General features: G+C 40.5%; 1 protein-coding gene across 13 annotated transcripts in view; it reads right to left on the bottom strand.

The window, feature by feature from the left end:
* Positions 1-24,958, bottom strand: part of SECISBP2 (SECIS binding protein 2) — a 49,412-nt gene extending 24,454 nt beyond the window's left edge. For 6 of the 13 annotated variants that reach the window (XR_004228472.1, XR_002726827.2, XR_003306647.2 and 3 more), the window contains exons 1-10: positions 24,828-24,958; positions 23,598-23,743; positions 18,311-18,560; positions 17,951-18,092; positions 15,056-15,288; positions 10,478-10,559; positions 8,731-8,939; positions 4,825-4,947; positions 3,410-3,499; positions 1,884-2,016 (exon numbers count right to left, since the gene is read on the bottom strand). Coding sequence is in view for 10 of the 13 variants with exons in the window: in XM_031934136.1 (XP_031789996.1) it covers positions 1,884-2,016; positions 3,410-3,499; positions 4,825-4,947; positions 8,731-8,939; positions 10,478-10,559; positions 15,056-15,288; positions 17,951-18,092; positions 18,311-18,560; positions 23,598-23,743; positions 24,828-24,863 (1,444 nt within the window). In the remaining 3 variants the exon portion in view is untranslated. Of the gene's footprint in view, positions 1-1,883; positions 2,017-3,409; positions 3,500-4,824; positions 4,948-8,730; positions 8,940-10,477; positions 10,560-15,055; positions 15,289-17,950; positions 18,093-18,310; positions 18,561-23,597; positions 23,744-24,827 lie in introns of those variants that run through there. The other 7 variants (XM_023194563.2, XM_023194564.2, XM_026446816.1 and 4 more) reach the window with 7 other exon arrangements.
* Positions 24,959-25,407: the final 449 nt, after the last annotated feature.

The raw sequence follows: 25,407 nt of genomic DNA, 5'->3' as shown, positions 1-25,407 counted from the left end.
GGGGTTTCACCGTGTTAGCCAGGATGGTCTCGATCTCCTGACCTCGTGATCCGCCCGTCTCGGCCTCCCAAAGTGCTGGGATTACAGGCTTGAGCCAACGCACCTGGCCTTATTATCCATTTTCAAGACTTTTTCATGATCCAATGAATACTCTGTCCCCGTTAATAATAATTCACCATTCCTTTTCCCCTCAGCCCCAGGTATCTTCTAATCTATGCTTTTATGAATTTGCCTATTTCACATATTTCTTTTCTTTTTTTTTTTTTTTTTTTTGAGACAGAGTCTCGCTCTATCGCCCAGGCTGGAGTGCAGTGGCGCAATCTCAGCTCACTGCAAGTTCTGCCTCCCAGCTTTACGCCATTCTCCTGCCTCAGCGTCTGGAGTAGCTGGGACTACAGGCGCCCGCCACCTCGCCCGGCTAGTTTTTTGTATTTTTTAGTAGAGACGGGGTTTCACCGTATTAGCCAGGATGATCTCGATCTCCTGACCTCGTGATCCGCCCGTCTCGGCCTCCCAAAGTGCTGGGATTACAGGCTTGAGCCACCACGCCCGGCCACATATTTCTTTTAAGTGGAATCACAAAGTAGTTGTGTTTCTGTGTCTGGATAATTTTATATGGTATAATGTTTTCGGGTTTCATTCATGTTGTATCATGTAAAGGAATTCATTCTCTTTTTAAGGTTGCATATTACGTTGTGTAGGTATACCACATTTGTTTACACCATCAGGTGGTAATGAACATTTGCACTGTTTCTACCTTTTGGTTATTGTGAATAATGCCATAACAAACCCCAGTGTAAAAGTGTCCTTATTTTCTTTTGGGTAAATACTGAGGAGTGAAATCGCTGAGTCATGTAGTAACTGCATTGAGCATTTTAAGAAGCCACCAGATTGTCTTTCACAGTGGCTATACCATTTTACATTCCCACCGGCAGTGTACGGGGTTCCAATGTTTCCACATCTTCACCCACACTTGTTATTTTCTGTTTTTGGATTATAATCATCCCACTAGGTGGGAAGTAGTATTTCACTGTACTTTTGATCAGTATCTATTTCCCTGATGACTAATGATGTTGAGGATCTTTTCATGCACTTATTGACCACTTGTGTACCTTTTTTGGAGAAATGTCTTTTCCAGTCCTTTGCCCGTTTTTTTTTTTTTGCTGTTGTTGTTTCTTCTGAGACGGAGTCTCGCTCTGTCACCCTGGCTGGAGTGTAGTGGCGCGATCTCAGCTCACTCCTTTGCCCATTTTTAAACTGAATTGTTTGCTATACAGCTGGAGTTCCTAAATCTTGAATATTAATCACCTATCAGATATATGATTTGAAAATATTTTCTCCCATTCTGTAAGTTGTCTTTTCACTTTCTTGATAATGTCCTTCGGTATGCAAAAATTTTTAATTTTAATGAAGTCCAAAGTTTATTTTTCTTTTCTTGCTCATCTTTTTGGTGCTGTATCTAAAAATCCAATGTCTAATAAAAGGTCATAAACATTTACCCGTTTTCTTTTAAGAGTTTTATAGTTCTAGCTCTTATATTTAGCTCACTGATCCATTCTGAGTTCATTTGGATCTATGGTGTGAGGTAAGAGGTATAATTATTCTTTAGCATGTAGAAATCCAGATGTTCTAGTACCATTTTAAAGAGACTGGTCTTTTTTCTTTTCATGGAGTTGGCATACTCATGAAAAATCAATTGGTTACAGATACATGAATTTATTTCTGGACTCTTTAGTTCTATTCCACAGTTCCGTATCTATGCTTATTCCAGCATCACGCTGTTTTATCTATAAATAACTTTTGATAACAAGAGAAAATGTTAACACAATAATCTAGCTGAAAAAGACTTCAACCACTTGCCTGAGATGGAAAGACTCTCTTACCTGAGACTACCACTGGTTTTGAGGACTGCTTTGCGTGCTGAGAGTGCTGCTTCTTCTCCAGGGCTGTAAGCACGCCCCCCAAATCCAGCTGCACTGGAAGCTGGCTCTTCTTTACATTGTTTCTAAAGTTATCCTGAAAGTTCAAAATTCATAAGTTTATTTATAAAACTATACAAACTGTGCTTTTCATTTTACAAAAAATTGATGTAAAGATAAAATGAAATAGAGACTATAAAAAAGAATTTTTAAAAATTCAAGTAATGAAAGGAAAAACAATCAATCCCACATTATCTGCCAGTATTACCATGATTGTTTATGTCTTCCTCCTTTCAGAACATTGGGTTTATATTAAATCACCTACACGACTGTCTATATCTATATCTCCACTGTGAGCAGTCAACAATACACATCTACAGACAAGACACTAGCACTTGTATAAAGTCTTTGGCTACAAAGTCTGTGTGTGAGGCTACTTGGTTAGTACTACTGCCTCATTAGCCCATTCTCTCTCCAAATGCCTCTGTAAACCAACAAAATAGCATGAAATTATAGTGATACAAAGTCTACATAAGCCCAAATCATACTCAGCAAATAATATTAAATGCAGGCTCAAAGTCTGATATGCTTAAAACAAGTGTTATTTTTGAAACTGTTGTGATTTGGGTTTTGAGACTATATAAAAAGTTGTACAAGGAAGCCCAGTGATACATCCTAAGGCATGGTGTCCCATTTGCTTTAGTGCCTCTGCTCTGCTCTCCTGCCAAGTGTTCTCTTCCCGGACACCAAAAACCCTACTGGCTGAGGGCTCCCATCAGGGGAAAGTACCAAGTGCAACAAAGGACAGGCAAGGAGGCCTACTGCATGGAAGGAAGATGAGCAAATTATAACATTGAATTGAAAGTTAAAGTAAACTCACACAAAGGCTTAGAATTTTATTTTTCATGAATGCGAAAACAATAGTCTCCCTTTAAAAGGCAAAATGACAATGAATATCCTAGCAAATAAATGTCTACAAGTACACAAGTTCCCCATCTAAATTATGACTCACAAGCTCCCTCCTGAATCTGTGGGATAGATGGTGGAGTATGGAAGGGGAATCACCTCCACTTTAGCTTGTTTTGACTGCATAGAGTAAAATTGTGGTGCCTCTCTTATTTTTCTTCGGTCAGACATTACTCACTTGCAAAAACATTCTTCTGTTTCCCAAATAAACTAAATCAACTTTTTCCCTTTAAAGTTTCATAAGGCAGTATGATCCCCCTCCTTCCTGACCTAGCAACTACTGTTACTAATAATCTTATTATAAAATCACAATCTTATAAAATAATAGTCATTATAAAATAATAAAATGTTATTTAAGAGCAATTCTGTTTCAACATGATGGGTGCAGTTCTCTCATGAAGGAATGAATCAAAACAAAACCACCTGTCTCCATACAGAGATGTCTGGAAAGCAGTTTTCTCAAGCATTTAGTTGAGCCAGAAAAGTTAAGCCTAAAGCAATTGTGGTTTCAATCTAAAAATTACCTGTGGCTGCTGTTTAGATTGAAATTTCGGTGTCTCTATTCTGTCTCTTCTTTCAGATGCAACTGCCAGGTTGGGAAATTCCTCGGCATCCTAAGTAAACCACACACCTCTTTAGCTCTTTGTTAATGCCAACATGCCAAGTGCAACCTTTCCCTTGCTTATATTTTCATTCTTCAGTAAGGTCGCACAAAAGTTCTTAAAAGTGATTAAAAAAAAGAAAAGCTGCAAAACTCTCACATAGCAGCTTCTGCTTTATTTAACACAGAGCAAATTTAAAGGCCACCGTTCTAATACCCCCGGACCCAATAAAGAGAGTGCCACCAATGATCTTGGTACACCAAAGGGCCTACAGAACTGACGTTGGACCACCTTGGCATGAGAGTATTCAACCACCTGTTCTTCAAAGGATTGTTTTTCACTAGAGAAACCATCTAGATTCAGTAGATTTACATGTTATCTCTGCTGAACCCAGGCTAATAAATGGAGTCAAAGGCAACAGGCCTGCTAAAAAACAATTTTTTAATCACTTAAAAATGCCTATGTCATTTTGTCAATATTTTAGGTGCCTTGGAAAAAGATGGGAAACGTGGAGCAGAAATATAAATTATTCACTTGCCTAAACCATAATGCTCTGCCATGGTAGGTTTTCAAACATGTAACCCAGCTATTCTTAAATGATGTTCTAACGGCCTTGGGAACCCCCACCCCAAGTATGTGGGAATGCCCTGGGCTTGACCCTAAGCTGGGCACCTGGGCAGCACCTCTGAGAGAGCCTTCGGCCTGCACAAGCAGCCAGGCCACCTGAGTCTGGTACAGCAATGTAAAGAAAACAACCAGGCACATGAGAAATTAAGTCAGAACCCAGGCTGGCTCGTTAGAGTATATGAAATACTTGGAGTATCATGAGACAATTAAAGCATGCTTTTGGAAGTTCCTGAAATCTTCCTGACTTGGGCCCTCAATGGTTCTATAGTATTCTACGTTTCTCTCTATAATGAAGCACTTTATAATAAGACTTCTGGATAGAAAAGGAGGCCCTGCAAAAGCCAGCATTCTAAAGCAAGAAAAAAAAAAAAAAAAAAAACTAAAATAACAAAAACAGGTAAAGCAGATAACTGTGGGGAAATATTAGTAATATGGCACACAAATTATTCAACTCTGATACAAGTAGTTTTGTCTCCAGACCATTCATTCATTCAGGTGTTCACTGAGTGGCTGCTCTGAGAAAACTGGGAAGCCAAAATGAAGAAGTGAGAAGAGTGGCTGGTTACTCTTTTCTTTAGCACTAAGAAAATGATTAAAAAGCCCTGGAGATTTTCCCTTAGGAAACCAATATGAACCCAAGTTTCTCTTAAGAAGCACCCACTTATTATATCACACAATGTGAGTAATAAATAGTAATAAATAAAATGTACTTCAATCCTTGGAGGCTCTTGAACTGTCAGGACTTCATATTTTGATGTAGATTTTTCTTTCTTTTTCTTACTCTTTCTTGAGGCTTCATTTTGTTCAAGGTCACTACCTTGTGATGCTTTAGACTAGAACAAAAAAATCAAAGCAAAAATCCTCAGTTTTTAGGGCGGTCAATAGAATGTCTAATACTACATATCAGCAAAATTAAGATAACAAGTCCTATAATCACATGGCAATTTTATTCAGAGTTAGGTTCCTCATCCATGTTTTTTAAAAAGCCAGGATTCACTAGAATAGTTCTGAAGGAAAAAAAAGTTTGTTCAAATAGTTGTAATGCCCAATTCCTTTTGAAAACTGGTGGATTTGGACAGAACCTAGTTTTCAGCCTGACGAGATCATGGTGTTCATGACCTTCCTGATCCCAGTCTAAGCTCTCCATGTAATTCTAGGCAGGCCATTTCCATCAGCACAGCCCAGTGGTTCCTCATCTGCACATCACACCTGTTTGCACAGCAGAATCACCCATAGAACCTTCAAATCAGACAAACACCTGGGACCATCCAAGGACTGCTAAATGTGACCTCATCATTCCTACAGGCCCCTAACCCTCGGGGCCTCTCCTCATCCAAGGTCAAATGTGCTTTGGCCATGGGGCCTTTGCACTGAAGCCCCTTCACTAGAATTTGGCTAGGCTGGGGCCGCTCCTCATCTCTATCTACCCGTTGCTTTCTACCCTTGGAATTTCCATGGTTTTCTCTTCAGAGCACTTGATCACTCTCTGACATGTCCTACACCTGTCTGCATGTTGTCAGCCTCCCTCCATCAGAATGGAGGCTCTAAAAGGGAAGGGAACTTTTTGTTTTAGGCCCTGTTATATACCCAGTGGGAATTTACACTTCAGAAGTAAAAGTCTCAGCAGCTATTAAAAAGAGTATGTTTATCTACTGACCCACAGGGGCTGTCCATGATATTTTTCTAAGTGAAAAAGACAGGTTTAGGGGTAATGTGTATAAAATGATCACATTTTAAGAAAAACAAAACAAAACAAAACGAAACAGAGAAACTCCTCCTTCTTTGTTCATATTTTCATGAGCCTGAGGCAGGACATATGCCAGATTGTTAATGCAGGTTTCTCTGAAAGTAGGCATCAAAAGTATGGGAGAGACGACCTTTTCCATAAGTAGATCCTTGAAGTGTTACATTTATCATTTCTGTAATAATTTGACAATACAGAAAGTTTCTAAAAAAACCATTTTGATCACTATCACTCCAGCTATGTAAAATGCAAAGCTATTTGGGTTAGAAGATAACAGGAGATGCTGATTTTCTTCTTATCTTTTAGAATTTTTCTAAAATAAGCTTTTCTTAGACCTATAATTAAGAAAATTTTTTAAAAAGATCTTGGGAAAATAAAACAAAATCTGTTAACTCTTAGAATGCTAACTGCATATTAGGAAAACTGGCTCTGAGAGTGACTTGGCAGCTGCAACAAAGAATTAGACAGTCGGGGGCCACGTGCGGTGGCTCACGCCTGTAATGCCAGCACTTTGGGAGGCCGAGGTGGATGGATCACCTGAGGTCAGGAGTTCGAGCCAGCCTGACCAACATGGTGAAACCCCGTCTCTACTAAAACAATACAAAAATTAGCCAGGCATGGTGGCAGGCACATGTAATCCCAGCTACTTGGGAGGCTAAGGCAGGAGAATCCCTTGAACCCGGGAGGTGGAGGCTGCAGTGAGCCGAGATCATGCCATTGCACTCCAGCCTGGGCGACAGAGCAAGACTCCATCTCAAAAAAAAAAAAAAAAAATTAGACAGTAGGCTGTTGTCCAGCTTGTGCCTGGCCACCCAGAGGAGCCACAGAGACAGGCAGGAGGCTTCACTGAGAGTCAAGTTCAGTGTGTACACAAAAGGAAGGGTCTCTCCCTTACACATACTGCTTTCTCTCAAATACATGCACAGAGCAATGAGGAACAAGCACACATCTACCTTCACTGTAATTGTCACCACTGTAAATACACAGCTACCATTTATGTGGAATGGGCTAATTACATTTTTGGAAATCAAAAAGTATCCTCATACTCAAAAAGCCAGGAAACCGTTACGCTAAACAAGACCACATTTCAACCCAAAATAATGTATCCATACACAATGAAAATCAAGAACCATAGACCACATTTCAACCCAAAATAATGTATCCATACACAATGAAAATCAAGAACCATATCTAGACCAATAAAAAAAAGGCTCTTGAAGAAACAGTTCTAGGAAACAATAAAAATGTAACTTAAAGTTGGGTGTGGTGGCTCATGCCTGTAATCTCAGCACTTTGGGAGGCTGAGGCAGGACTGCTTGAGCCCAGGAGTTCAAGATCAGCCTGGGAAACAAGGCAAAACCCTGCCTCTATAAAAAATACAAATACTAGCTGGATGTGTTGGTGCATGCCTGTAGTTCTAGTTGTTAGAGAGGCTGAGGTGGAAGGATTGCTTGAGCCAGGGAGGTCAAAGCTGCAGTGGAAAAAAAAAAAGGGCACTAAAATTACTTAAGGGAAAAAAAAAATCTATCCTGAATGCTATCATATAACAAGTAAATAAATTCCACTAACCAAAAATCAGTCACATGTACCACATGATCATAAAATGTGGAATTCAATTATTTTGCTTCTAGTACTCTTGTACTGGTAAAAGTCATTTAAATTCAACAAAGACTGGGGGAAAAAGAAGCAGAAACTTTACACACCAGAGCATAAACTTATGCCAACATTTCTTCTTTAAAGAATTCAAAATGGCTCACAGATATTTTAAGTCGATACGTCCAAAATGTACATTCTCACTCATAAAGAAAAGCTATCACTTGTATTCCTTGACTCACAACCTATTCTTTATTCAACGTGCAAGTACAACAAACTCAGACTAGTGACTACGGTATAGAATGAAACCCACTTACAGTTAGGATTTGGAGGGATTAAAAGAAAAAAAGACTATCCTGGCCAGGCACAGTGGCTCATGCCTGTAATCCCAGCACTTTGGGAGGTCGAGGTGGATGGATCACCTGAGGTCAGGAGTGAGAATACCCTGGCCAACATGGTGAAGCCCCATCTCTACGAAAAATACAAAAATGAGCCAGGCATGGTGGCAAACACTTGTAATCTCAGCTATTCAGGAGGCAGAGGCAGGAGAATCGCTTGAGCCCGGGAGGCGGAGGTTGCAGTGAGTCGAGATCATGCCACTGGACTCCAGCCTGGGCAACAGAGTGAGACTCCATCTCAAAAACAAAGACTATGCAGTAGCACAGAAAATCAAAGTAATCAAAATGTGATGCACATCTCCTTTTCCCTAATCTTTTTTAAAAATAGTATCATATATACGTATGTATATATAACATAAAACACACCATCTTAACTTTATTTACTTTGTTTTTTGAGATGGAGTCTCACTCTGTCGCCCAAGCCGCAGTGCAGTGTCACGATCTCGGCTCACTGCAAGCTCCGTCTCCCGGGTTCATGCCATTCTCCTGCCTCAGCCTCCCGAGTAGCTGGGACTATAGGCACCTGCCACCTCGCCCAGCTAATTTTTTCGTATTTTTTAGTAGAGACGGGGTTTCACCGTGTTAAACAGGATGGTCTCAATCTCCTGACCTTGTGATCCGCCCGCCTTGGCCTCCCAAAATGCTGGGATTACAGGTGTGAACCACCGCATGTGGCCCATCTTAACTATTTTTAAGTGAACATTTCAATGGCATTAAGTACACTCACACTGTTGTGCAACCATTATCACCATCCATTTTCAGAAACTCATTTCCTCTTGCAAAACTGAAACTTTGTACCCATTAATACATAACTTCTCACTCCCCACTCCACTGAGCCCCTGGCAACCACCATCCTACTTTCTGTCTCTAGTGACACGTACCTTTTGGGTAGGATGAACAATGTGTTTTTCTTTGTTGTAGGAACGATCCGAAGATAAAGCTTCAGAAGACGGTATACTAACATTTTTAGGATCTGCTGATGAAGCAATGGTCTTTAAGTTTATCACAGAAGTAACATTTTTAGGGGCTGGTGACAGTTCTGTAGATAATGTCTGTCGAACAACATAACCCATTGGTGTCCAAGATAACTCTGCTCAAAGACAACCAAAATTGTTGAACAATCTCAACAGTAAAATAGAAATTCCTTAGTTACTCAAACATGCATTACATGAGGTAACTGCTCAGAGCATCACTAAATGTAGGCTATCAATGAAAACATCCTCTTGGAAACTATAGTAGTCACTAAACTTGTTTTTCTTCTTGGGGCATGCATGCTGCATTTTTTTCCCTTTTAACTTGTAAGGTTAATTTTCCTGGAAACTGGTTTTTTAACCTGGGGGTTGGAGATGGGTAGACAAACAGTAGTTTTAGTCAAAAAACAACAATCCACAATAAATGTCCACGTGGCAAGCACACAAAATTAACGAACTAAAGATCAAATTTTGTCCCTACTAACCTTGAAGTGTACCTTTAACATCAGAAGTCAAAGATCACTAGACTTCAGCTATCACAATAACTGGTAATTTATTTCTTTTAGAACAGAGGCATAAGTACAGCAACACTACTCCTTTAGGTGCCCATGAAACTCTATATACAGACAAAACAAAAAGACATCTATCAGGACACAGGTAGGTGAACACCTGTCAGCAGCCTGTGGCTACCCCCAAGGGTAAGACACACTGTTCTCCTCACTACAGAACTACACATCCTCAGAACGGCCTGTGAAGTACAGACCATCAGTCAACCACATACATATCAAACATGAGAACACAGAAGAAAACACCCTATGAATAAATTTGGAATCATTTTGTAAAAGTGTCTGTTAGGACAAGCTACTGTAAAAATTTCAAAGCAGGGTACTTGGAACTCTCTCTGAGTATATTATTTCTTGGCCAGGACAGGACAGATGAGCAGTCCTTACAGTGTGACAGGAGGCTCCCATGACCCTTGCAGGTGTCTATGGATTCAAAACAGTCCTTCTGGAGTACAAATGTGTTAGCTGCCTTCCCTACTCTCCCTCACTCATGAGACCACCTAGGAGTCTTCCAAATGCTGTATAAGGCAGGACCGTGAGGCAGGTGAATGCCATGGCAAATCTACAGAGCCAGATGGCAGAGCTGCACAAGTGGAAAGCAAGGCTGCTCTCTGCACTACAGCTTTTTAATTTTGAAAACTGGTTTTCATAAAAATATGTTATCTTAAAATGCAATACGCTTATTGTTATTTTTAAGCAAATTTGTTTGAACTTTGAATAGGACAAATGTTGACAGGTATCACCCAAATAAACAAGAGCTCTTTGGGGTTGTCAATTTTTAACGGTCTCAAAAACTTTTGAGAATAGGCAATACTAAAGGAAGTAGTCACTGCTGAGTTCATAAAATTTCTCACTGAATTGGATGTATACTTCATTTAGAATTCCTGTCTCTTATTTTATACTCCTTGTGTGTGGATGTGGGATCTCATTTACTTACTTTAACTTTCTAAACTAACACTGATGTTAGGTTACTCACAACTTATTAGCTGTCTTAAGGTTTTACAACAAAAACCATTTCAATTGCACTGGAGTTAAAAATGAACTTAGAAAATATATGACATTTAAAAAGTTAGTATTTTTGTAGCCACTTTTACCTCTTGTACATGAAGGAGAATTGGTAGCAGCATTAGCAGTTACAGATTCATTTGGGTTTTTATTTTTCACCACTATTTCACCCTAAAAAGCAAACACATTAGATGTCATCAGAGAAATGCAAATTAAAACAAGGAGATTACACTACGTATCAAAATCCAGAACACTTTGACAACAGAAATTCTTACTCATTGTTGGTAAGAATGAAAAATGATACAGCCACTTTGGGAGATATTTAATAGTTCAGCAATTCCTTACAAAACTGACCATACTCTTACCATATGATCTAGCCACTGCACTCCTTGGTAATTATCCAAAGGAGGTGAAAACTTATGTCCACACAAAAACCTGCACGCACACGGATGTTTACAGCAGCTTCACTCGTAACTGCCACAACTTGGAAGCAGCTAAGATGTTCTTAAGTAGGTGAATGGGTAAACTGTGGTATATCCAGGTGATGAGCTATTATGCACCCCTAAACGAAATGAACCATCAAAGCCATGAAAAAACATGGAAGAAACTTAAATGCACATTTCTTTTTTTTTTTTTCTTGAGACAGAGTCTCACTCTGTCACCCAGGCTGGAGTGCAGTGGCCGGATCTTGGCTCACTGCAAGCTCCGCCTCCCGGGTTCACGGGTCCATTCTCCTGCCTCAGCCTCCCAAGTAGTTGGGACTACAGGCGCCCGCCACCTCGCCTGGCTAGTTTCTTTTTGTATTTTTTTTGTAGTAGAGACGGGGTTTCACCGTATTAGCCAGGATGGTCTCGATCTCCTGACCCTGTGATCCGCCCGTCTCAGCCTCCCAAAGTGCTGGGATTACAGGCTTGAGCCACCACGCCCGGCCTAAATGCACATTTCTAAGCGAAAGAAGCCAATCTAAAAGGGCTACATACTATATAATTCCAGCTATATGACATTTTAGAAAAGACAAAACTGTGGAGACCATAAAAAGATAGTAGTTAGCAGGGGTTGAGGAGAGGGGAGGATAAACAGGTGGAGCACAGAAGATTTTTAGGGCAGTGAAACCACTCTGTACCATACTACTACGGTAGACACACATCATTATGTATTTTCCCAAACTCTTAGAACGCACAACATCAACAGTGAACCCTAATGCAAACGATGGGCTTTGGGTGATGATGATATGTCAATGCAGGTCACCAATTGTAACAAATGCATCACTCTAGCACAAGATGTTGATAATGAAGGAAGCTGTGTGTGTGTGTGTGTGTGCAGGCAAGGGGCATATGGGAAATCTCTGTACTTTACTCTCAACTTTGCTGTGAACCTAAAACTGCTCTCAAAAATAAAATCTATTTTTTAAAAAAAGCCAAAGCAGTTACTTTCCATTTCAAATTCTAAGTAATCATTTAATTTTAAAATATAGCTTCCCTTGTCATTCTTAAAATCTGCAAAATATATGCTGATTAAAATTTCCAAATATATAAGTACACAAAGTGAAAAGTTAAATTACTTCCTTCAACTAAATCTCACTCCCTAGAGGAAAACACCACCCACATCTATAGCTTCATTAGTATCTTTCTATTTCTTTGCCTATGATATAAACATCTGTGTGTCATATTTTTACATAAATTCCCATAATGGAATCACACCACACATAATATTGTGGCAACTTTTAAAAAAACTTTAACACACCACTGACAAACTTTCCAAGTTGGCACAGATGCGCCACACAACTCTTAAAGCTGCAATGATCCCATGTAAATGCAAAAGCCATCATTCACTAGGCCCACACACCAAAGTCCAATAGTCTATCAAAATGTCTACAAAGGCAACAAATGTAAGCCTGCAATGTATGCCCTGTTTTATGAAGACAGAAAGTTGTCTCACATATTAAACATAAGATATATAATGACACTATGTGTATGGAGGGGGGGATCGAGTATATTAAAAGGCTCCTCCAAGTGACTAATACCAGAGGTAAAAGTAAATTAAAAGATTCAAAGTTCAATCCATTAAGTAGATAATGGATTTAAAATAATTTTTAAAATTCATATGCTTCACAAATTTACCCATTTGCCAATTCATAACATGAGTCCAGGAATAAAAAATAATACTAAAATACAGCCTGTTCTTTTAGTAAACATAACTTTTATGCTCACCAAGGCCAGTAAAAAATTAGAAATAACCTACCTGTTCAAGAATGGTTAAATAAATTATACATATCAGTATGAGAGATCCAATGCAACAGCTGTTTTTAAAAAATACTTAATGACATGGAAAAAATACCAACAAAGTTTTAAAAAATTCAAATGTAAGACTGTACATATTTATAATCTTAAAGTGAAGGAAATTCCCACAATAGACCATTTTTAAAAGACTATGTGTTAAGCATGCTTTTCTTTTGGTTGTACAATTTCAGACAAATATATATATTTTTTGTCATTTACAGACATTACTAACATCATCAGGAAAAAGTTTCTTTTAGAAGGAAAATAAATTTTTAAAAAGCCCACACGTAATTCAAGAGTGCAAGTGACTACTAATAGAGCAATCTGTATGTGTATCTTCTATCTTACTTCATATGTTCAAATACATTAACAGTCACATGTAACAAGTAGCCTTGATATAAAGTACCAGTCACACTCCTGCTCACTCCACAAGCCGACCCTGAGGCTTACACAGCATCCTGGACTACTTCTGTAGGGCACTCATGAGAGCTGTACATGATGAAGACTGGGAGCCCTGTGGCTATTCAACCACTGCACAAACCCAGCCTGGAGCCCGTGGAGCAGGTCAGATGGAACTATGATTTTTAGATAGCCATCAGTTGGCCTGACTTCTCCCAGCTCTTTGACAGTAAAGTACCATGCTACAACAGTGTGAGGGTCCTGCATGCAAACTGCTACACAATGGCATATCTTCTACACATTACCAGCAACTGTCACCAAGCCTTCAGGCCTTAGTGTCCAGGCACCTACCAGAAGTCCAAGGGCAGGAAACAAATTCTTTCTCAACTCAAGAGGTAAAGTGAACAGGTGAGACCTGTTTTCTTTATCTTTCTTCTTTTGCTTGCCTTGGTACTGGTATGTACTCCACTCTCCTTCAGTGGAAATTCATCAGAAGCCATTTTAGGAACTACTAACCAGACACTATTTCTTCCTAGAAGTCTCAAATCAATCCATTTGAGAGAAATGCCTCAACTTGGTGGACTAAAACTTTGAGATCAAATGTTTAACAAAGTGAATTACCTGCTGTAATAAGTTTTCCTGAATTTGCAGCATCATTTACAAGACAAAGATGTAGATAAAAGCCTGGAAAATTCAGAAGTTACACTACACAGTTTTAAATATTACTACAGTTAAGTCCTCACTTAGCACCATGGACAGGTTCTTGGAAACTGTGACTTTAAACAAAACAACATAAAACAAAACCAATTCCTTTTTTTTATCACCATCAAAATGACAGTGAAGAAAATGTTACTGGAGGAACTACTATATGGCCTTTCATTTGAAGTTGCAGTTTCCAAGAACCTATTGACAACATTATGTGAGGACTTAATGTATTTCAATTTTTAAAAAAGTCTTTTTTTTCTGTATTGGAAAAAGTACTATCAGAATGCTAGAAGTAGTGTGTTGAAAATGGGCCGTCAAGGCAGCTAAACTCTGCTAGAATCTTTTCCTTCTGAGGCACTACAACACCTTTCAGCTACCACATAAAAAAGAGTATACTAGGTTGGGCATGGTGGCTCAATCGTGTAATCCCTGCACTCCTTTGGGAGGCCGAGGCAGGTGGATCACCTGAAATCAGGAGTTCGAGACCAGCCTGACCAATATGGTGAAACCCCGTCCCTTCTAAAAATACAAAAAAATTAGCCAGATGTGGTGGCATGTACCTGTAGTCCCAGCTACTCAGGAGGCTGAGGCAGGAGAATTGCTTGAACCTGGAAGGCGGGGATTGTAGTAAGCCAAGAAGCCAAGATCGCACCATTGCACTCCAGCCTGGGCGACAGAGTGAGACTCCCTCCCCGCAAAAAAAAAAAAAAAAGGTATACTAGGTGATTCTTTTAAAACACTAGCTGCAACCGGGCACGGTGGCTCACGCTTGTAATCCCAGCACTTTGGGAGGCTACGGCGGGCAGATTGCCATAGCTCAGGTGTTCAAGACCAGCCTGGGCAACATGGTGAAACCCCGTCTCTACTAAAATACAAAAAAAAAAAAACAGCCGGCCGTGGCAGCATGCACCTGTAGTCCCAGCTACTCCAGAGGCTGAGGCAGGAGAATTGCTTGAACCCGGGAGGTGGAGGTTGCAGTGAGCTGAGATCGTGCCACTGCACTCCAGCCTGGTGATAGAGCGAGACTCCGTTTCCAAAAAAACAAACAAAACAAAAAAACAAATAAAACAATAGCTGCACTAGATGTTACAGCCTCACTGTAAACTGTTCTAACAAAGGTCATCTAAGTGCACAATGAAAGGCTTCCCCCAATGCATCCTCCCCAGCTCCATGGACATCAAAGCCCACAGCAGGATTTAATGTGTAATGTTTGAAGTGAGACAATTTAAAAAGTGTGTACCAAGGAAAAAGAAAAGGTAAGAGAGAGAGAAACCCTCACCTCACCTTTGATAACACTGCAGCTGGTTTTACTACTTCTCTTAGAAGAGAAATGTTGGTAGAGGCAGAGTGGACAGGTCCCCACTTGGGTTGCTTCTGTATCTCTGACATACTGTTCTCTGCACCTTGCAGTTCAGGAAAGTCCAGTGTGGTAAATTCAAACTCAGGTTTGGAGGTAGATACATTTTTTGCAATGATTCTGGATTTCCTGTCTGTTCGCTTATGGCAACCATCTGTAACTACAAAATTAAGAATAAAAATTTAGTTACTGTTTGATGACCAGTACTAAAGCAAAAATTGCAGAGTAGAAAGACTATTGCTATTGATGCAACAGGTTGTTGTCAAAACACCGTAATTCTTACCAGTGTTGTTCACCTTCCTTTGTAAAAGTATAAACGTTAAATGACCATAAGTATCAATCACTCTGGTTGGGCCATCGTGCAGAAAAACCAAAATGCACTGCACATTTTAGGAGTATGTATAGTCACGTGCCACACAGTGATGGTCTGGTCAACAATGGATTACGTATACAACAGCCCCATAAGATTGTAATGAAGCTGAAAAATTCCTATTGCCTATGGGTAATGTCATGGTGCAATGCATTACTCATATGTTTCTGGTGATGCTGGTGTAAACAAACCTACTGAGCTAACAGGTGTATAAAAGTATAGTACATACGATGATGCTTAGTACATAATACTCGATAATGATAATAAACAACTATGTCACTTGTTTATGTATATATTATACTTTTTATCTTTGGAGTATATATTCCTTCCACTTACAAAAGAAAAATTTGGCCAGGGCAAGGTGGCTCATGCCTTAAACCCAGCACTTCAGGAGGCTGAGGCAGGCAGATCACTTGCAGCCACGAACTCGAGACCAGCCTGGCCAACGTGGTAAAACCCCAACTCTATTGAAAATACACGCCGGGCGCGGTGGCTCAAGCCTGTAATCCCAGCACTTTGGGAGGCCAAGACGGGCGGCTTACGAGGTCAGGAGATCGAGACCAGCCTGGCTAACACGGTGAAACCCCGTCTCTACAAAAAAAAAAATACAAAAAAACTAGCCGGGTGAGAGGGCGGGCGCCTGTAGTCCCAGCTACTCGGGAGGCTGAGGCAGGAGAATGGCGTGACCCTGGGAGGCGGAGCTTGCAGTGAGCCGAGATCGTGACACTGCACTCGAACCTGGGCGACTATGGCGAGACTCTGTCTCAAAGAAAAAAAAAAAGAAAATACAAAAATTAACTGGGTGTGGAGGCACATGCCCCCTAGCTACTTGGGAGGCTGAGGCACAAGAATTGCTTGAACTTGGGAGGCAGAGGTTGGAGTGAGCGAGCCAAGATGGCGCCACTGCACTCCAGCCTGTGTAACATAGTGAGACTATGTCTCAAAAAAAAAACCAAAATGACAAAAGAAAAAGTTAAGTATAAAGCAGCTTCAAGCAGGTGCCTCAGGAGGGATTCCAGAACAAGGCATTGCTATCACAGGAGATGACAGTTCCATGCATGTTACTGTCCCTGAAGACCTTCCAGTGGGACGAGATGTGGAGGTGGAAGACAGTGATACAGATGATCCTGACCCTGTACAAGCCTAGGCTAATGTGTGTGGTTGTATCTTCGTTTTTAATTAAAAAGTGTAGAAAGTTAAAAAAAAAAAATTCAATAGAAAAAAGCTAATAGAATAAGGATGTAAAGAAAGAATTTTTTGTCCAAGCCAAATATTTTTGGTTTTTCTGCATGTTTGTGTTTTATTACAAAAGGTAAGTATTATTACAAGAGTCAGAAAGTTAAAAAAATTAAAAATTTATAAAGTAAAAAAGTTACAATAAGCTAAGATTAATTAACGAAAAAAATACTTTTATAAATTTCATGTAGCCTAAGTGTATAATGTTTAGAAAGTCTACAATAGTGTACAGTAATGCCCTAGGCCTTCACATTCACACACCACTCACTGAATCACCCAGAGCAACTTCCAGTTCTGCCAGCTCCATCCACAGTAAGTGCCCTATACAGGTAAAATATTTAGTATCTTTTTACTATACTTTTACTGTACCTTTTCTATATTTTGATACACAAATACTTACCACTATGTTACCATTGCCTACAGTATTCAGTACAGTAATATGGTATAAAGGTTTATAACCTAAGAACAATAGGCTATATCATATAGCCTAGCTAGGTAGTGGGCTATACCATCTAGCTCTGTGTAAGTACATTCTAAATGCTCCCACAATGATGAAATCACCTAAGGGCACACTTCTCAGAATGTGTCCCCATCAGTAAGTGTGGCATAACTGTAACGCTAAGGCTGATGAAACAGTTACCTTAACCTGACTGTGCAGCTGGGCATTTTAATTTTTCTTAATATACATTTTAGAGTATTGCAAATTTAAAGGGACTCTAACAAATTTTCTGTGCTAGTAAACCTTCCATCTTTCAGTTTGCTGGAATAAACTAGAGGGAAGCAGGTAGCATAAACTGCATAACCTCTTTCACATCTTTCTCCTGAAATGCAATGGATAAGGTAGGCTGCAGCTTCATGAAGCCCCTCATTTAATAAGACCAGAGTTATTACAGTTAATAGTTAAAACATCCCTTGAACCAGATGGTTTATCAGTGAAGTCAATGAAAAGAGAAAAATGTATATACCAAATAATACAAATTATAGGCACTTAAGATCCCACAATGCAACAGGTACCAAATAATTATCCTATCCCTGGGAAGAAAGACCTCTAGAATTGCTTAGGAAGTTGGACGCCCTAAGCTGTGTCAGGCCCAGTTCTCATTTCTTGGAGCAGTCATAATGAACAAGCCCACAGAAACAGCTGTATACACAGCAGGAATGTCTCTGGGGCACATAGGGTAGGCTGGCATTATACTACATAGTTGGTTATTTTTACCTGATTTCAAACTATTCTCAGCATAAATGGACAAATGATGTGAACCTCTAGCTGATTTTATCTCAGATGATATAGTTCCATCAGTTCTTTCACTGCCAAACTTTTGCTGATCATACGTTTTTTTCTCATCATAGGTTTTTTTCTGCAGGAAAGATTAAAAAGCAACATGAAATAAAACCACCACTATAAAAAGTTTAAAGTACCAAAATATTAAGTATTCATAATTCAATCATTTTTTAAAAGGTTAAATACAAAAAAACACACAGTGCTTAAATATGATGTACAAATTTACCATTTCTTTACATTTTAAACATTAAAGCAACCAACTAAATGACACAACAAAACGACATCATCACTCACCTTAAACAGAGCTTTCATTTCTTGTGGGAGAGGGCACACGTTCTCATTTCGATGCTTCACTGTTTGAAAACTTCGGTAACAACTGGGTTGGTTATAATGATACTGGGAGCCAGGCACTGAGTAAACATTCTGTGTGGAGTCAAGGGTATAAGGAGAATAGGCATATGGATGAAGAGTTATCTCAGAAGATAAATACTGAGGTGGAAAAGTTGAAGCTCCAAAGGCCATGTCTTCAGTATATATTTTCTGCCTAAGTAAAAAGTGTAAACTTTAGTTGCAGATTTCATACTGCAAACCAAGAAGCTTTTCTGTAATAAACTAATTCAAACTTAACATTTAATATTTTTGAGACCATTCACTCTAGCCTTGAAATATCCTTAATTAAAAGCCAAATAAAATCTCTGAGTGTTTCTTTCCTACAAAGAAACAGGTTGACTCTATTTTTGTCACTAATGAGCTGGAAGTCCATAAGAAATATCAACAGGGCCAGAAGATGCTCCAGCAGCTTTTCACTCAGCTGCTACCAAGTATTTGGGAAAGCCCTTTCAGCAACCCTGGCCAAAATGCCCCAAAAGACCATTCTCTTGCTGAGGGAGGACGCAATAGCCTGCAATACCTTCATCAGGCCTCCTGCAAATGGTTTTCTCCAGCCCTTCCCTGCTCCAAACCCACCATGACATCCTGCGCTTTGCTGACTGTCAGGGCCAGAGTGCAAAGGAGACACTGCACGGCACCGTGGATGGAAACTACACACTTTACTAACAAGATGGATGCCAGCTTTGAAAGTTGCTATCGCCTCAATTTATCCCAAGCTGCTAGACTGAACCAAAATATAATTTAACACTGATTTTTCTTTTTTAGCCAATTTGATACAATGCTACAGGTTTCAACCTTTTCCCCATGAAAGCTGATACAATGACAAAATGCTAAGCAACTGATTTAAAATACAAATAGTGACCTCCTCATTCCAGCGAATGTTTCTGTTAATTTCCAGAGCTATTCCAAAATGTACCAGTACACTGAAAGGCAGAAAAATCCAAACCTAATCACGACACACCCTGTAAGACCTTCAAACTGTTACATGGTCACGAGCTATGAGCATAAGCACAGTTTACTAGAAATCATATTTCTAATGCGCTGCAAGTAAGAGACTATATTGAATAAGAAAGGAAGACTACAGACTCTACCTATAATGTAATAATGTTTACTGCTTTCACTTCTATCCAGAACTTAATCATATATTACCTCATCTCACTGTGTACTATTTCATGATATGTTAACTTAGATTTTCTAAGATCTTTTACTTACAGGTAAGTAACTTTAACATGAAATATTCCCAATTAAAAATCAAATAAAACCCTTTTTACTGACCTTTGTCTGTCCCACAAAACAACTGGCCTAGCACTGCTCCAAACATACAGCACTGAGGACTACCTCTTTGTAGAAAAGAGGCTCAAAGCCTCATCCCACTGCCTACATGTTCCTGTGAATTCTGTGCTGTATTTTGTTTGTAGTTCAGAAAAGCTAGTGGGGGCAAGTGTCAGGGAAGGTAGATAATCTGTTCTTCATAAAAGAAGATGGGTTGACAGAAAAAAAAAATGTGAAAGACTATTCCCAAGTCCAACAAATAGATACATGAACAGATAAATGAAATGTAGCTAAAAAGGAAAGCAGGGACAGGGTCCGTTGGTTTTGACAACTGCTGTCATCCAGGAAATTTTCAGCCAGGAGTCAGCAGACCTTGGTTGGGGTCCTAGCTCAATCACAATCCAGTTTTCCATTCTGGATAAGTCATTTGGGTTTCTGTCCCCTCACTGGTCCTTCCTCCTCTGGAAAGTTGGTATTTTCCATTTCCATCCAGTGCAAACACAATTACATGCAGAAAACAACACAAAATACAAAATATCAAAGCAGTAACTCACAGCATCTGGTGTGGCTTCAAATGGCATATCTGGGAAATTCCAGATGCCAGGAGTGGTCCAGATGACCCTAAACCCACAGTAACACATCTGTTTCTCATTCACTGTCCTACACTGCCCCATCCACAATAAAATCAAAATGTCTGAGTACCTATGCAATACCTGCTGGTCTCCTGGCTCCACTTCCCTTTGCCCGTTTCCTACCAATGGCTTCCAGGTCTCTCAGGACCTCCTTCTTGCCTCTTCCTCCAGGCACCCGTTGGGTCTGGCTTGACCATCACATGACTTGAAAAGCTCCCTGGCCTGGACTTTGCTTGCCTGGCTCTCACCTGCCCTCCAAGGCTCTATCTGTGTCTTTTTCCCTGGTGCAGTCTCCTCTGCACCCTCCTCACGTCACCCATCAGACACATTCTGAGACAGAACCTCTTATCTTTCTGCTTACAACACCCATAGATGTTGTATACCACTAGTTCTTCTCAAAGCTGATCTGCTTTAACTCAAAAGCATCATTTGGTGCTAAAATTTTCACAATATATTGACGGATGGTGAAAATGCTCAACTACCTCTTGTCAACAGCGGTAGCAGTTTTGGAGAATAGCATGTTAATTCTGGTTCTGGTGCCACCTATTTGAATTAGTATGAACAAACATTTCTAGCTTCAGTTTCCCATGTGCAAAAATAACATTACATCTGCCTGCCACCTCATGGATTGTGGTAACCATGAAAGAAGTGAAAGTATACAATAATACCCAAACAAAAGGCACACATCCTCATACATGGGTTACACAGGACTTGTCACAAAGGATATACTATGACAACGGACATTACTTGGAACAAACTTGTTTGCATAGGCAAAGTTGATTATTACGTCAGTAAATAATCAGTATTTTCCAAACATGGCAAATGTTATCTGTCAGACTACTTCTAATATCTTTGTCTTGTCCTATAACATAAATATGGAAGAGTCTGGTATGTTCATTTTCATCTCCATCACTTCAAAACTATGGAAGACTTTCAATAATTAATTCCAAACAAATAAATGAGTATCCTTGAGTGCACTGTGAAAGGTACTGGAGGACAGATTCTGGAAAAGGTTACTATACCTTCTTTAAGGAAAGATGAGGGAAGGGGACACATAAAGATGACTTAGGATGCTACGTAGTTGAATAAGTAAAAAAAAAAAAAAAGGAAATAGTTGTTTCAGAAACTTCTATCCCTTTTGTCACAGCAGCAAGAGATCTCCATTTACATGTAATCTTGACTATAGCAATGCAATTTTTAATCTATATTAGAATTGCCCAGATAATCAATTCTCAACTATGTGAAGTCTCATTATTTCATGCCCACTTTAAAGGCTCTTTTCCTTTCTAACTCTTCCTCTTCAACTTAATGCCTTCCTTATCCTTGTTTTCTTGCCAGGCATGAATACTTTTCCTTGGTCATAAATCAAAGCTAAAAAAAAAAAAAATAAGAGAGTTAAGAAAACTTTTTTTTTTTTTTTTTGAGACAGAGTCATGCTCTGTTTCCCAAGCTGGAATGCAGTGGCGTAGTCTCAGCTCACTGCAACCTCCATCTCTCAGGTTCAAGCAATTCTCTGCCTCAGCCTTCCGAGTAACTGGGATTACAGGTGCCTGCCACCACAACTGGCTAATTTTTGTATTTTTGTAGTAGAGATGGCGTTTCACCATCTTGGCCAGGCTGGTCTTGAACTCCTGACCTCGTGATCCAACCGCCTCGGCCTCCCAAAGTGCTGGGATTATTGGCGTAAGCCACCACGCCTGGCCAAGAAAACTAATTTTTAAATTCAGCACTGCCCATTCTTGAGTCGCTGATTAGTCTTCACTCATGTTACTGCCAAAATGTTGCTTCAGCCATGTGAATGTTTTCCACTACTATTTTGAGTAACTGGAATACCACCTAGCAGATGGCTTTGAGCTATTGTCACTGACATATATTTTTGTATTTTGTTATGTGAGACACTCAAGGTAGGGAACAACTCAGGTGAGACCCATGCCAAATTCCCCTTTCTAATGGATGAAATGCAGTGGAAAAATAGGGTATTCCTACCAAAGACCAAATTCCAGCACATAAAGGTAGTATTTCAACTTTTGTCAAAAAAACACAACTTTAAGTATTTCCTAAATACACCCGACAACTCAATGATTTTCTTGTTCATTATAATTCTCATTCTTGCAAATGTAATTCTAGAATTTATATACAGTACAAACTATTTTCAATCATACCATGCAGGCACAAATAAAAGGAAACAAGTTTGAATCATATCGAAGAAGAATAAAGCACAAGGATTCTCAGATTAGAACTACACCTGATGCAAATCTTAAAAATAGATCTACAAATAAATCTACACAATTACATGAAAGATTAATATGTTTTTTGTCTAAATTCAGCTACAAAAGGAAGCCATTTTGTAAATACCTAGAGAATGAATCTTGAGAATGAAAAAGAAAATGTAAGGAAAAATGTAAGCCTTCTTTCAACTCAAATTTAGAAGAACTTAAACCTGAAATGTGTAAAATTCATTTCCATATAACAGATATAAAGTAAAATGGTGGAAAGCAAAAGTCAACAATTTCCAGAATATCCACGCAGAGGCAGCTATGGTTGCTAGTCCCCTTCCCTTCCCTGAACAAGATTTTAAAACGTTAACCTTAAAAATGAGGAGTATGTTTATTTGGTCCTTCCTTTGCCCTTCCTTCCACATTTCATCTTCCATTAGATACATGATATATTTTTAAACCATATGAACAAATGAACCTTGAATCGGGATTTTTGTTTTGTTTTGTTTTAGACAGAGCCTTGCTCTGTCAACAAGGTTTGAGTATAGTGGTGCGATCTCGGCCCACTGCAACCTCTGCCTCCCGCGTTCAAGGGATACTCCTGTCCCAGTCTCCCGAATAGCTGGGATTATAGATGTCCGCCACCACACCTGGTTAATTTTTGTATTTTTGTGGAGACAGGGTTTCACCATATTGGCCAGGCTGGTCTTGAACTCCTGACCTCAGGTGATTGATCCACCCGCCTCGGCCTCCCAAAGTGCTAGAATTACAGGTGTGAGTCACAGCGCCCGGCCTGAAACTGCATTTCTTACTAACAAATGCAATGCAGTCTCTATCACTTCTTTGCCGAAAATAACAATGAATACGAAGGAAAAAAAGGGGAGTTAAAGCTTCTGTTTTTTGGCACAGTATACAGTTAAGTTGTGCTACTGGCTCAGACTCTTCTTGACTGAAGAGCATTCTCTGCCATCTGCAGAACTTTAGAGCAGTAACTGCCAAGTATTTGAAAGTCTAATCACCATTAAATCCAAAAAGCAGGTCCCTAGGCAAGACATTTAGAAAGATACATACTCGGTCACTGGTGGTTCCTGAACAAACGGATAGTATGTGGCTGCAGAGCTGGGGAAGACACATGCTTCTGAGGACTCTAACCATGCCACATTGAGCCCGGCAAATCTGGGGACAAATGGTTTGACATCTGCTGATAACTTGATGCCCTGAGGAAACAAATGAGGTTTTGGCTACAAACATTCAGAGATTAAGCAAGTGTAAACAAACAAAAAACCCAAGAGGTGTTCCTAATAGCCCCAGAAATGTTCCCGATGTTGTTTAAACACTTCTGCCTCGTAAAGACAAACACCTGCTTGCTAACGATTTCTCCCCAATGCTTTGTTTGTTAGAAAAGGTAGTAGTCCACAAACATTAAGACTGAAAAATAAGGACAACCAATTTAAGTGGAAATAAAATTTAACCCAGGTTATATAGTTAAGATCACATCTGATAACGTTTCCGCAATTTTAACCTTGGAATAAGGGTGTTTCACCAGAGATTCACTTAGAAATAACAGAACTGTAGAAGGCACACAGTACAACTACTGCAGTCAAATATACACGTGGAATGTTTAACTATAGCACCCAAAACACACTGCAGACGTTTATTTCCATTACATTTTCTTGAAAAAGTTGCACAAAAGCATATGCATTTTACTCATGAATCCCTAAGTCTTGCTTTATTGAAACACCAAACCTTGCTTTGCCAGAAAATACTATCACCACGAGCCTTTGAAATTTGAACTCAATAGACTTCTTTCTTTAGTTTTTAGTTACTTCGTAAGACATTGACTTTCACCGAGAATTTTATGGGTCTAAAAATAATGCATGCGATCGCCAGGGCGCCTTCTAGTGATAATGCTGAGTACGCAGACCGGAGAACAACGTTCAGAAAAACGCAGGGTCCTTTAAAACAATCTATCCATGCCCAAGAGCGCGGGAAGCTCGCCAGAGACCCCCCGCCCCGACTGAGGGGAGCGCGGGGCTGGGCCGCAGTCACTGCGCTTGGTGACACCGCACCGTAGACGCGGCAATAACTGTGGGCGGGGTCTGCGGCCGCTGACCACCACCCCAAGGCGGACCCTGGGCGGGGCGCGAAGATCGCGGCCACCCGGTAGGGCGCTCCCGTGCCGTCACCAGCATCCGACCCACGCCCACTGGACCAGCCCCGTCACCGCCCGAGGCCCCAGTGCGAGGCAGGCCGACGGGCTGAGGCTGCCGAGAGAGTCCCCGTCGGCCTGGCGGCCCTTACCTCGCTTTCGGGCTCCCGCGGCCCCTCCGACGCCATGACGCGAGGCGCGGAGGCCGCGTCAGGGAGACCAGCAGCCGGCTGTCTGCTGGCCTGACAGACAAAGCGTTTCCGCCCTCGCAGGAGACGCCAGGAAGTGCGTCACAGAAAAGCGACAGAGCCTCCCCTTCCTTCCGGCCGGAAGTACGTGGCGGCAGCGGCACTGGACCTGCGCGGGCTGCACGTGGAGGGCTGTGGGGAGCTTGCGGGAAATGCGGATCCCCGAGTCTTCTGGGCTGGGGACTCATCGTAGCTTACGGGAGTCTCAGATCTGCCTTTTATTGCTGGGATATTCGAGATAGTCTCCACCAAGGCAGCAGCGACTAGAAACTGAGAGGCCGTGATTTACTCTTGTCCCCTGGGCCTCAAGAGTCTAGCGTTAGGACGGGATGGGCTAGTCAGGAAAGGCCTCTCCCTGAGGTGACCTTTGAGCAGTCACCTGAAGAGGAGGAAGATTTACTAATAAGGAAACTGAGGAGGCCGACATTACTCCCACCCCCGCCACTGCCTTTCCCTAAAATTCCCTCAAGATTGGTGACTTAGA

Source organism: Piliocolobus tephrosceles, chromosome 14 (assembly GCF_002776525.5).
Source record: "Piliocolobus tephrosceles isolate RC106 chromosome 14, ASM277652v3, whole genome shotgun sequence".
NCBI lineage: Eukaryota > Metazoa > Chordata > Mammalia > Primates > Cercopithecidae > Piliocolobus > Piliocolobus tephrosceles.
This window is presented reverse-complemented; position numbering and strand designations above follow the sequence as displayed.